At 44.7% G+C, this 13,386-nt stretch overlaps 1 protein-coding gene across 5 annotated transcripts in view; it reads right to left on the reverse strand.

The window, feature by feature from the left end:
- LOC141933582 (putative glutamate receptor) overlaps positions 1-11,810 on the reverse strand; it is a 13,680-nt gene extending 1,870 nt beyond the window's left edge. Inside the window, exons 1-9 of one of the 5 annotated variants that reach the window (XM_074848360.1) lie at positions 11,692-11,810; positions 9,436-9,543; positions 6,436-6,467; positions 4,969-5,028; positions 3,986-4,165; positions 2,895-3,121; positions 1,957-2,054; positions 1,206-1,423; positions 50-275 (exon numbers count right to left, since the gene is read on the reverse strand). In XM_074848360.1, the coding sequence (XP_074704461.1) occupies positions 50-275; positions 1,206-1,423; positions 1,957-2,054; positions 2,895-3,121; positions 3,986-4,165; positions 4,969-5,028; positions 6,436-6,467; positions 9,436-9,508 (1,114 nt within the window). In that variant the 5' untranslated portion in view covers positions 9,509-9,543; positions 11,692-11,810. Of the gene's footprint in view, positions 1-49; positions 276-1,205; positions 1,424-1,956; positions 2,055-2,894; positions 3,122-3,985; positions 4,166-4,968; positions 5,029-5,257; positions 5,410-6,435; positions 6,468-9,435; positions 9,547-11,691 lie in introns of those variants that run through there. The other 4 variants (XM_074848361.1, XM_074848362.1, XM_074848363.1 and 1 more) reach the window with 4 other exon arrangements.
- Between the last annotated feature and the right edge of the window lie 1,576 nt (positions 11,811-13,386).

A 13,386-nucleotide genomic window follows, 5' to 3' on the forward strand; every position in this document is an offset into this window, starting at 1 on the left:
CCCATGAAATCCACGTGGAGAACGGGACAGACGTGGTGCAGTGACTAACCCTGGGTAGTGGCAATGCCAAATCCTCTGGCTCCGATAACTTCAGGGGCCCTGATCAAATTGCAGTGCCTGGCAGCTGCAAGGTCCTGAGAGATGGATTCACCGATGAAGGCATAGTTGGATTCCATCACACGCTGAACGGCTTCCTGGTAGGTTTTGACTAAAACACGGTCTCGTCTCTTGTCCATATATTCGTAGATCATCTGGTGGGTAGGATTCTTGGAGTTCTGCAGCCCAAAAACCCAGGTGTCAAACTGAAGTGTAAAACAGTCATCCGAAAAAATCTGCGTATGTGTGCAATGGTTGCAAAACAATTTGGAGAGTAAAGAGTACTTAAACCTTTGCCCTTTGAGCCCTCTCTGCTGAACAGCAGCACACGGTGAATGCAGATTTCCTCTCTAACACACAGTGTTATGGGGATAGAAGCGTCACAGATGACACCAAGGGGGGCGGGTGTTGCCCTGCTCGAGGGCAGGAGACTCTGCAGAGGGGTCTGAGCAGGCTGGAGCCACAGGCCCAGGCCAGTCATGTGAGGCTCAACAAGGCTCAGTGCCAGGTCCTGCACTTGGGGCACAACCACAAAATCCCTTCAGCGAAAGGGTTGTCAGGCACTGGAACAGGCTGCGCAGGGAAGGGGTGGAGTCACCATCCCAGGAGGTGTTTAAAGATGTGTAGATGTGGCACTTAGGGACGTGGGTTAGTGGTGGACTTGGCAGTGTTAGGTTTATGATTGGACTCAATGATCTTAAAGGTCTTTTCCAACCTAAACGATTCTGTGATTTAATGACTAAATATTTCCCACCCACCCCCAACAAAAAACCACCTTTGCAGACATCCAGTTAACGTATCCAGAAATTACCTACGTCAGTCCTCGTGTTCAAGGTACACAAGGATAACCCCTGAAGAGTAGCATTGCTTTCTTAAAAGAGAACACACTATGAAAATACAGTTCTCTGCATGCTTTTCTATCTGAGAAAAGGCGGAAGAGATGCACAAAACAACAGTTGCCAATTGCGTTATTTGAAATACTACAGGAAACCTGATGGAGTCTGCAGCGATGAGGGTGCTATAAGGACCTATAGCATGAACTGGTCAACTTGGCCCCAGCTTAGCAGTTCTACGGCACGTGTGTATGTGCACAATGAGATTCTCTGCACCTTGAAGAAGTAGAAAGTAGAGGAGCCGTCCAGTGTCCCGAACTCAAGCTTTCTTTGCTTCACAAGATCTTCAAAAGTCTGGATTGGGAGCTGCTCGCTGCCAGAGCTCAGCAGCGCGGTGAAGTTGGCGATGTAGGCAGCCAGCAAGGTGATGGTGAACAGCCACCAGACTGCAGCGATGACCCGCACAGAGAGCGCCTTGGGCCGAGGGGTGACACCTGCACGACCAGAGGAGCCAATAAAACATGTGGGAGGGGACATATGGTGAGAGAGAGCCCAAGAACTCTAGAGCTGTGAGCCTCAGTGGAAGACTTCCCTTTAAATAAAGGCCAAACTGCAGAACTTGCCCTGCAGCCACGGAATGGAACGCGGGAGCCTGCACAGACCCGCTATGGCTGGTTTGACCTGCAGCAGTGCTGCCTGCAGGGGCAACGTCAGTGGCCAAGAGTAACGACAAAAACTCCACTCTGCAAAGCACCAGTGCAGTGGTTAGCTTGACATTCCCCAGAGCAATTGCTACATCAGAAAATACACATCCCTCTGCTAACGCCAGCCATCCGTGCAATTCCAGCGAGTCTGTAATCAAAACTCCCCAAACTGGGAGTTTTAGTGCTGCCAAGTGTCCCTATTGGGACACCTTTTCCCCCAACAGGATAGCACGCCAGCACTACGGACTGACGAGAGCTGGATACACAATCAGCTTAGAACCTCCAGCTCGCAGAGCTGCTCTGGGGCAGTCCTCCCAGCTCACCTTGCAGGGCAAGCGCTCCTGCTCCAAACCAGAGGCTATTTAAGAAGGTAAAGTGGTTCTCTTCGTTCTTTGGCTCGTTCCATTCACAGGGGCTCAGCCTGTGGGAAAATGACAGGATAAAACCAGATATTCAGAGGGAAAAAAATATAAATAATCCTGCAGTGTGACTGCAGCGGTGCAGATAGCCTGGAAAGGGTAGCTCCTCCTTCACCCAAGTTCCAGTTTGACCAGTGCAGAGAAAAGTACTCCTGCTCAACGCCACAAGTAGTTTGCAACAGTGATGGCTCGGGGGTCCTGTCACAGGTTTGCCAGACACTTTCTTCCTGAGCCACTGCACAATCTAGTCTCCCGGGCACACCTGAGCAGCAATATTGGCTCTGCCCTGTAATATCGGACTGAAGGCTGCTCCTTGGAGCAAACCCTTACCTATAAAGATTGTGCATCAAACTCAAAAAGCAGCAACAGAGCTTCTGTTCAAGACTGCAGCTGCACAGAGCATTAGTGCAGCCTAATCAAGAGAGGGGGAGAAAGCTGAATCTCTCAGGAAGGGGCTGGAGTGGTGGCAGAGAGGATCTCTTCCACAAGTCAGTGCAGGATACAGTGCATAAAAATACACCAGGAGAGAGACCTGCACGTAGGAACATGGTCAAAGTTCAAAACAAACTTGACAAAAGTGAGAAAGGAGCTGAAGTACAAACACACAGTCCTTTTAGCAACCCTAGGTAATCCACGTCAAGAGATACAGCGCTCTTCGTGGGGAGAACCTGCCCTTAATCCTGTCTTAATCTGACATGATTTAAGCTTTATTAGCCCTGGTTCTGGACCTTCACAGAAGGTTCTTCAAGGCAAAATGCACCCTGGTAATTTCTTTAAAACCAAGATCTCTTCACAGCTGAGAAAGCACTTGAACAAAATCTGTGAAACAAATTAATTTATACCTGGCAACAAGAAAGAGGCAGAAGCACGTCAGCATGTAAGCAAATAAAAGGCCAGTCCAGGTCTCCTTACTGAAAGGAGCCAGGAAGTGGAAGAAAGACATCTCCTGAGAGACCGTGTCTTTTCGAAGCAAGATTCCAATCCCAGTCTGCAGGAATGGTGTGGTGAAGGAGACCACTTCTTCCCTCGCTGACGTGACTGTCAGAGGAGCCACTGCAATGTCTGCTTCCTATAAGGCAGAGATAAAAAATCATCAACTATCCAACCTTCCCGAGGAGCTCCGTCACTCAAATAGAGCGCTTCAGCCGGAGTGGGCAGATACCTACACAGCAAATCACTTCTCTGTGTCAACAGCCAGCTATGGAGCTAGACTCTGAGCTCCAAGAAACAGCACCATTTTCCATTTTGCACAGTTCATACTGGGGTGCTGGTTTCCAACTACCGCATGACACGCACTAGCCGAGGCTGTGCGCCCTGAACCACGCTGGGTTTGTTTACCAAAACCAGAAGGCACGTTCCTTTCTGTTCCTGGCTGCAGCATCTACACGACTGACAGCTGGACACAGTACTGCGTTCAGAGGAGCAGAGAGGGCTTAATTCAAATGTTGCCAACAGATGACAGAACACTAGCCATAGGGAATGGCTCAGCATGGGGCAAGATCTGCATTCGAGCACCTCCTTGCAGAGTCCAAGGGATTACATTCTGAGAGAGACTATTTCACCTAGTGGTTAAGTTCAGGGTAAGTTTTCCTTAATGCCATTATCTCTGTTTCGTTAGTGAGCTAAGATGTCTGTACAGTCTCTCAGACTAAAAGAAACACTGGGTAGCCTCTGAGACAAGACAAGCACTGCACCAGGAGTGCCTTGGTGTAACAATGATTTCCTGCTATGGCCACTGTCTCCTTGTTCCTTAGCTTCCATATTTGTAAGCCAAAACCAACTACAAGCCTTGCTATTCGTTAGTTCTACCCAATAGGCAGGATGACTCCAAGTGGCTCAGTCCCTGAGCAAATTCTAATGAGCTCCAAGAGCCACTCGCACTGCTCCTTCCTTCTAGAGCTGCAGTTTGTTGAAAATATAAATTGAAAATTACCTGTCTCAAAATTTCGCCAATCATCCCTGTCCAGTTCCCGCTGGGAGCGACAGCGCCGTACTGCCCGTCGCCCACCACCTTCACCTTGTAGCTGAAGCGGAGCATTGCGGCGAGTGCTTTCAGCAGATCGATGCAGTATCCCTCCAGTTCTGCACTTCTCACCATGACATAAGGATCTTCCTGCATATCGAGGGGAAAATACACAATTACACGCTCCCTCAGTCCGCAGCGCAACTGAGTGTGAGTTAAGCCATTTCTTTGGCAAACCCTCCCCAAAGACTTCTGTCCATGTTATCAGGGGGACAACATTTCCAAACTTGAAAGACATTCACCAGAGTCACGTGCCACCACTCGTCACAGACTACAGCAGGGCAGCCGCGTTCTGCAACAGGTACCACAGGTACCACAGAAGTAAGTGCTAATCTCCTCTCAGTCTAAAAGCCCAAATACATTTCATATGGCCCATCAAAGCATCAGACGAGGGTCACGTGCTGGTGCAGGACTTGACATCAGAATCAGAAAATTTACTGCTGCAGCTTCTTCTGAATAGTCCTGCTTGTCTGGTGCATGTGGCAATGCATTTTCTTTTTTTTTTTTTTTTTTTTTTTATGGCCTGTTTTTAATCCCTGCACATGTGTGCTCTTTACATATTTCCACTGCAGGACAGAAACAGCATATAGGGAACATGACAATCCTTAGATGTAGCTAAACAGAGTGAAGAGGCCTGGTAGTCGTTTATAGAAGTGTATGCCCAGTCCATTTTGTGGGCTGACTTTGATAGCCCTCAAATCCTCCCACTGCAAACTATAAACAGCTTGCACCTCTACACCACCAAGCCAGTGCTCCAGAAACACTGTCTGTGCTGAACAGGGATATCAGTGTCACAGACAGCCCCCAAAACCACCTGCAAATATATAGGTGGGAAAAAAAAGGCAAAGTGTAATTCCAGCTACCTCCCAGCCAGTGTTGTGTCACTGCCTTACCAGGATTGTTGTGACAGTCAAGGTTGGAAGAGACTCTTCTGGTCCCCTTGAGTCAGTGCCCTGCAAATCAAAAAATGAAGAAGAAATAATGGATTTCAAAGCCCCAGACATGGCCCCGCTTAGCTAGGGCTTACACTAGAACGTGGGGTGGGTGTCAGGGGAGATGTGTGCATGCATTCAACCAGCTATAAATCTGCCGCTGTAAGCTGCAGCAATCTCACCACTGTTGTTCCCTAACAGTAATTAGTAAATCACAAGCATTTCACTTTACTGCCTGTTGTCAGCATACTTTGTCCGAATAAAAATCACTTTAAATGTTGTCACAATTCTTCAGATACATAGTCTTCCAAAGAAATCGATTCATGTTGCAGACAAAACAGTTAGCAGCCAATTAAGGTCTCATTAGAGAGCAATTCCAGGAGACACAGAACAGTAGGACACCTGAGAGGAGGAGGAGAGGAAACACGGATTCAGTTCTGCAGGGACCATGGAATTCAAGAGTACATCCACCCTTACCGAGTCACACAGCTCGAGATGATTTCTGATTAGTACTACTTCGGAACAAATCAAGCTTTTGTCAGTAAAGCTGCCTAATTCTGTAAGATTTGTTGGTCTTAGATGTATTCTTTTATTCTAAAATTAGAACAGTGATGTTTCTAGACAGAGTGAGAGAGCATGTGTGTGTGTGTATTTATATATTTATACATGCATGCAGTACAAGATCTGCAAAAGAAGCTCCAGTTCTTCCAGGAGCCAAACGATCTCGCTTCGATTCTCTCTTTGCAATGGAAGGATTTGAGGGATGAGCGTTGTCTTTGAAGCTGTGATCAGCAGTTACCTAATGCAGGGTAACAAGTAATTTCATTTCCCAATGCTACCGTAACCAACTCTCCCATTATTGTTGATTGGAAAGTCCTTAGGACAAATACTGTCCTGCATAATGTGAATATATCCGTGTTCTAGCAAGTTAGATTTTAAAGATGGCATTTGTCATCTTTCTTCTAAAGCCTGAGGAATTATGTCCCACACAGACCCTTTTTATGTTAAATGCAAGCTTTTAGAAGTAAAACACACATCTTAAGAACTAATAAAGGTATCTCTGCGTGTTTATACGTGTCTGAATTTTCTTTGATATTAAGAAGTTTATAAAGATCATAAGTGATGCAATAATTCTGAGGTTTAAATTCTGTAAGCCATGAAGTCAAGGCTATAGGCAGATTCTTCCCTGAGCCATGACTGAATTTTGAATTCTGGACAAAAGACTGAGTTAAAAAAAAAAAAGCATAGACACACAGACAGACTTAGATATGGCCATCACTAGCCACGAAAAGCATATTTAAAATAATAACTCTTCACAGATTAAAAGCATTGCACACGCATGATCCCATCTACTTCTGAATTTAAAACATAAGACCTTTTGCACATATGCCTTCTTTGGTAGCTCTGCACCAGTCAACTTAAACTTACCTTACTCACAGCATCATCATTCCTTGTAGTTCCTGAAAAAATACAACAACAACAACATCACCTTCTGGCAAGGCTTATATTAGAGCTCCTTAAAAGTGAGGTTTCGTACCCCCACTTCATATTGCACTTAAACAACCAGAACGATTACCCCTGACTCACAAGCTCCCAGGGCAGCTGCCTGCAGCAGTCCTGCCAAGCGTGTTTCCTCGTTCCCAGCGCAGTGTGAGTGTGAAACACGCGGAAGCAGAAACGGAGACAGCCAGACTGAGGCTGCAGAGGGTTCCTTAAGGATTCTGGCTGTCACTCACACACTGAGGAAGGGATTCTGCAGAATCCATTGCCTTATTTCCTCGTTGTCCTCCCCGACAAGGTGAAAAGCCAGCTCTCCTGCTACTTCACACAACTAAGATTTCCCCCTGACTCCTGCAAAACCTTGTCTATACTCCTAGGGAAAAGCCCTGTAAACAACCAGAAGTTCATCACCATCAAGTTTCAAGGCACAAGATTTTCTTCTGCTTCCCCTCCCTTACTAATGACAGGGTCCTACTGTCAAAGCAGCCAAAGGGGTTGCAACCACTGGGGTAGTTCTCCACCACGTCCTACTCTGTCTCGCCCCAAACTATAAGCACCCTGACTTTTCATTCCTGTGAAAATTAACACCTCCCAAAGGGCCATGACCAAAACCAGGAACCAACAGCAACAGCACTAAAGAAAGAGGGACCAGGAAGCCTGCCTTGTGCTGCCTGTTGTCTGTATCCCATCAAGGAACAGAGAGTAAGAGGAATACAGAAAATCGACAGAGTTTAAGTGTGATGAGAGCCGGTACAACCTCGTAGACAGCACTGGAGTGAACACCCAATGCCAAATTGTCAAATCCGCTATTGACCTTTTCTGTACTACTTCTCCCTCCTGTGCCTGTTTCTCATTTGTAAAACCAAGGTAATGATAGTTCCCTCTGGTAAAAAACACCAAGATCCACCCATAAAAGTACTATTATTGAGGTTAGTCATGCTTCTGGGTTCTACTCTCTGCTCTAAATTATTTGATCCACAGCTTCCCTTTTCATAATACTCAGAATACCTCAATCCCACCCCAGCTGCAAGAGAACTAAACGACAATGATCGAGATGCAGAATTAAAACCACAATTGTGTCAATATATGACTCATTAATTGCCCGGGATGTTTTTTCTAGAATGTGCACAGCATTGCTCCTTGGAATCAAAGAGTTCACAGTGCAAAAGCCAAAAATCCCTCAAGATAAAACAAAAAATTTAGGGTGTTTTCATTCTTTCAAGCAAAAGCTGTGAGTTTTTCATTAAATATAACAACATATTCATTCATTATGTATTATTCATTATTTGGTTTTGCATTTTCTGGCCTTGTGCTGAACTCTACATTATTGTAAAACAAAACCTGTTTTTTCCCTCTCCACTACAGTTCTCCATGGGAGCTGGAAATCTTCACAAAGGAGTTCTCTTGTCTCCCTTTAGAAACTCATTAAAGCCAGTAAAAGCTTTTTGAGGCTCCTTTTTGAAGACCTGCTAGGGTTTCTTGGAAGAAAACAGCCTGTACTGAGGGCTCCAGCTCCCCCACAGCGGCACTAGATGCAGCTGTTCAAAGCCCCATTGTAAGAACTCCTGAAAGGACCATAAGTAATCAAGTTGCAGCACTAACTCGAAGTTCATTGCAATGACACTTCTCAGAAGCCAAGTCGTCATTGTGAGAATCCTTTGTGAGAGTCTACAAAGACATAAGACAAAGACGAGGCTCATCCCTCCACACTCTTGTTCCCCACAGGCCAGTGGCTGCAGGAAATTACTGTGGTTGCAAAAAATCAGCCTTGTCCTTACCCCTTCAACTCTGCGCATGCCCGGCCTTCTAAAGGCAGATGGCTCCCTGCTTAACTTCTTGGGGAAAAGCTTGCAGCACTGTTAAGAACTGGGCACCTCACCCCCATTTTCTGCCCCATCCTCCCTCTCCAGGCTAGTACCCTTGTGTCTTAGTGCCCTCCGCCAGCACTTCCCCTCTTCCAGCTTGTGACCAGGAGACACAGCTGCACTAAAAGAAGAGGCGATGGGTCAGGCAGATTACAGTTCTGGAGCACACTGGGACCTTCAGGATGAGAGAACTCTCAGTATGAGAGAATCTGACCATTGTCACTGAAGCAAATGGCTGAAGTATCTAAGCTGGGGTGAACTGCTGCTACTGTAGCTACGCAGTTACCAGCTCTGGGGAGACAGGAGGTGAGTCAATTTTTATCTCCCAGTAATTTTGGAAGGTCCAGTTACTCCTTAGCCTGAGCCTGGACTCCAGGCATAGAACACCAAAAAGCCACAATAAGAGTGAAACAATAGCATTTCTTGTTCTGTTGTAAAAGCAAGTTCCCCAGCTCCTCACGCTGAGAGCGAGCGGGATCTAACCAGCTGATCACTGTGCAGAAGTCCCTGGCACGCTCCTGCTCCTGTGCCTGAGGAACTTCAGAGGGAATGTAGTGTCACCCTTTGTCTACAAAAAGTCAGGGGACTCACGGAGCTGACAACTTCATTGTGCTAAATCTGTTCTTACCAAAACATGCCACGAGCAGAGGGGCTAAACAAGTAACGTGGAAAACATTACTCACAGGAGAACAAGTTAATCAGCATTATCTTGCTGCAATTCAAGGGACCACAGACTCAAAAGAATGCAGCTTTAACCACAATAATGGTGTTCATGGACACCTAACAACCCTTTTCCTAGGCTTTTTCATCTCCTCATCTGATTTAGAACTATAGCAGCAAAGACACTTTGTAACAGCACTCAGAACATGATAAAGTCACAATCACAAGCTATAACAACAAGGTAGGCCCTGGTGATACCTTAATAACCAATTCAAAAGCAAATTCTTAGATTAAGACAAAATCCTGTAAGCACTAGCAGTTTAAGACTAAAAAAATTAATACTCCATAAAGAAGAACAAAATGAGATTTGGCTCAGCCAGCATTTTCGGATCATTTTTCTCACCTGTCTGGCTTGATTCTCTCAGGAGCAGCATAGTTGTAATCACACAGAACATGAAGTGAAGACCTTGGTCCATTGGAGCAGAAATATCTACTGTCTAAAGGAAACTTCCTGCTAGAGATGAAAGGCAAGTAGTTAAAGCTGGTTTTACAGTTCTTCATTGCTGAGTTAAAATCAGTATGTCCTGGATTTTCTGCACCACATTCTGAAGAGTCCCAATTCAAACAAAGGTCTCCAGGTGAAAACAGTCACTTCTGAGACCAGCCATAACAAATACTAAAGAAAAAGATTCTGGTGAACACCTCACTACAGCAAAAAGGATGTGACAAAGCTATGAAGTGGATTTATCCACTGGTTGTTGCACTGTTTCTCTTGCAGTCAGCTCTGCGGGAAGGAGAGGCGAGCCACAATCAGTGTGCAGGCTCTGGAGAGGCAGCTGCAGGTACCCGTGGTACGAGGGGCACATGCCCTGGGGTCGGGGAAAGGAAGGGAAGCAGCTGGACTGCTCCTGAGGACTGGGCCCTCATGCTCTGAGAAAGGGGAAGGTGCTGTTAAAGAAATTTTAGTAGCCAGTTGAGGCACTAATAAAACAACCTCCTCCTCCAGGAGGTTCTCATTTGGGGGGCTTAAAAGCAAACCCTTAATTTCACTTTCCGTTTGGGTTGCAGAAAGCAAAGGTCTTTGTTTCATTTGCACCAAAATGATCTGAAACAAAAGTGTTTCATCTGCATCAAGAGACATCAGAAGTGGTTTCCGAAGCCCTCTTCTGTCTCAACCTCCTACCCCTAACTGAACAAGGAAAAAGGGGTAGGGGGAAGGAGGGTGAAAACCAGCACGTTTTAGTAACTTTTTCCATTTCAAACCCTGCAACATTTCTGCGTGGCTTGAAATAATTGTACATTTGTCATTGTAAAACAGCAACAGAGCTATGAAAAACAATCAATGCCAGGTTATATTAAGTCTCAAGCTGCTGCAGTATTTTTTATTGTATTTGTCATCATAGTGTCAAACAAGGTTCAGGATGCCATTACCCCAGAAACAAAAAAAAAGTATTAAAAATGCCCAAGACAACTTACCATTTAGGAGACTATGTAGGCAAAAAAAAAAATCCTACATATGGTATTACTTGCTTCTGACTGATGCTCAGAAAACACTGGCTTCAGTTAATGTTACCTCATCAACTTTTATGAAATTTTCCCCAAACCTGCACTGCTGTGAAAACACTTGACATTACAGCTCAGTAGTTTCCCTCACTCATTTTCTCTACATTTTTCACCTAATAAGAGAGGTGAATAAAATTTACACAAAAGATTCTTTCTGGGTTAAATTTTGTTGTTGTAAAAATACTTCAAAATGGGAATATTTTGAAGCTTGTGAAAGGATCAAAGGAAAGGACTGATATTTCAGTTATGGATCAGCCCACATTTTCTAAAAAGTAACTGTAGAACACAGACAAGGTGGTAGCTACTCTTAGCTGTTGCCAGAGCAGCACACGAACTGAACAGCTGAATTACCCACCAGGGCACATAAAGGAAAAGCAGTGGTGCTCTTCAGGTTGAGCCAGTGAGAAACTGCGTTTTTCCTGGTAGATTTAACCTGTAAATTACTGAAACTTTTTCCTTACAATTTGATACATACTACAAAAGGATCTTTATTTCAAGTGGCCTCCTTCAAAAAAAAAAGCTAATGAGACCTGGTAATAGATTGCTTGCATCACCTTGAAAAGGAAGAGCTGTTAGCATACTGGCTGCTGACTCTCTAAAAGAACAAATAGAGCGTAAATATGTGCAAAAAAGAGTTTTTGCAAAGGCTAATACACTTCCCTAGCTCTAATTCAGTAGTAGAGTCATTTAAGGACAAATGGAATCAGTTAGAGAATAATGGGAGGGCAGAGGGGTTTAGTGCCTCCCAGTAAAGAGTTCCTTAGATACTGCTGAAATTAACCAGTGCAATATCCATTCACCATCTACCTGAGGAGGTACTACAAAGTTTTCTCATGCTGGCTTTACAACGAAACAAACTAAGGATTTAAAAAGTTACTTTGCTAAGAGGTTTTCAGTCTTTCAAAACGTAAAGAAACAAGACAACATTACTCCTCAACCAGTCTTCTGTACGCAGCACTGAAGGAAGGCATCAGTATTAGAACAGCAGTGGAAATGGTGAACGACCATCGGCTAGGAAGGAGAGAGCCTGTTGCACACAGGCTTTGATCCTCATCATCTACAAGAAGAACAGCAGTGATTGAAGGCAGTATCTCACCTACAGCAATTCCTTCAGCCTCTCCTAGTTCCGTTTGTCTGACTGGGTATTAGCAGAAGCAACTCGATGAACAGGCACAATGAAACTGCTGGAACACTGAATGCTCACAGGCGTTCAACGCTGTTATAAAGATAAAAGAGAGGGAGGAGCCAGGCTGAGGGGCTTCAGCAGAACATGCCAACTCGTACTGCAGACTCTAAGGTTTTGGGAAAGAGAGGAGGAGATTTCACCCAGCAAAAAAGACAGTGTTTGGAAGCAGTTGAGTCCAGCAGCTGACCAGTACATTGAGACTCAGAAAATACTATTAGTGGCCTGCTGTGTGGTCCTGTAAAAGTCCTCTCTCTATAGAGTAGTGTCTTACCAAGCTGCGCCCATCTCTCCTGGCTGTTGATAGTGTAAGCTGCTCAAGACTTTCTCCACTCTGTGACTGTCTCAGAAGATCAACTGGGGAACTCATGTATAGCACCAAAAGTCCCCAACTCCCCAAACTGTTACATACATCTAGTATTTCCTCACAATGCCTAGACAGCTGAAGGAAGGCCTGAACTTCAAGGTAAAACCATTAAATTCCTGGCATGTACTGTTCTGAGTAACACACAGGCACAGAAGTGAAAGTCCTGCCCCTTCATCCTTCCTATACTAGTTTCACTTTGAGCTAAAGCACAATGCTGCCAAGTGGCTGATTCTCTTGGTCCAGGTCATTTATAAATACACACATCAAGGCACTGTAATAACAAAGAAGTGCCTTCACAAGGATTCGGCAGAGTAAACTAGTACAACTCATCCTGCAGAGGAGTTGGAACATGTCCACACTTAAGTAAAAAACAAAAATGTACTCCCTGCCTGACTTTAAGCACTTTTCAAGATGGAAAACTCTCCAGCAGCTTGCACATCTTGGCCTTCTTCCCTACGCTTTTTCTATACGTGTCACTGAGTAAATCAACTAAACATCAACACAGCTTGCCTCCTGCAGAGTCAAAACTTGCTTGCATTTCAATAAAAAATGCTTAGAAGACTGCATTTGGTGAAGCTTGCCCTAACAGAGTTCAAGGGCTTGACTCATAGCTCACTGCAATTAAGGGGAGTCCTTAGATCACTTTTAACGTGCTTCAGACCCCAGATGGTGTAAATCATTCTTGCGGTATAAATTATGGCAAGATGCTAAGATATGTTATAAACTATAATTATATCCTCTCCATAGGACAAAACAGAAAAAGAATCCAGAAAAATGTATTCACCTTGGAGTTCTCTCAGAGGCTTTGGCACGTTTACAGGTCGATTTCCAGGTGGTCTTTCATAGTTTGAATGTGATTTGTTCATCACATTCTCACCTGATAGCAATGCCCTAGAGATTCTGGCAAAGGCCTGCATGTAGGGGGAAGTTAGCACAAGTCAGATAAGCTGAGGTTTCCAGCTGCTTTTCATGAATATTTTCTAGGCTTTAAAAAGATGCACATTATGGTATGTGATTTTTCACAGCTGGCAGCTAACAAGGGCTGATAAGCTCAACTATAAGCAGCTGAAAGCATCTCAGCACAGGCAAAAACAGTTTTTAAAAATACAATCAAATGTTCATCATCAGTGTTCTTAAACACTAAGTTGGATGAATACAGACCATAAACCCCAAGTCCAGCCATCTATAATACACTGCTTGTAATTTGAAAACTTTGGACTTCTAATCTTACAGTTTAATGA

This window comes from Strix aluco, chromosome 22 (genome assembly GCF_031877795.1).
Source record: "Strix aluco isolate bStrAlu1 chromosome 22, bStrAlu1.hap1, whole genome shotgun sequence".
Lineage (NCBI taxonomy): Eukaryota > Metazoa > Chordata > Aves > Strigiformes > Strigidae > Strix > Strix aluco.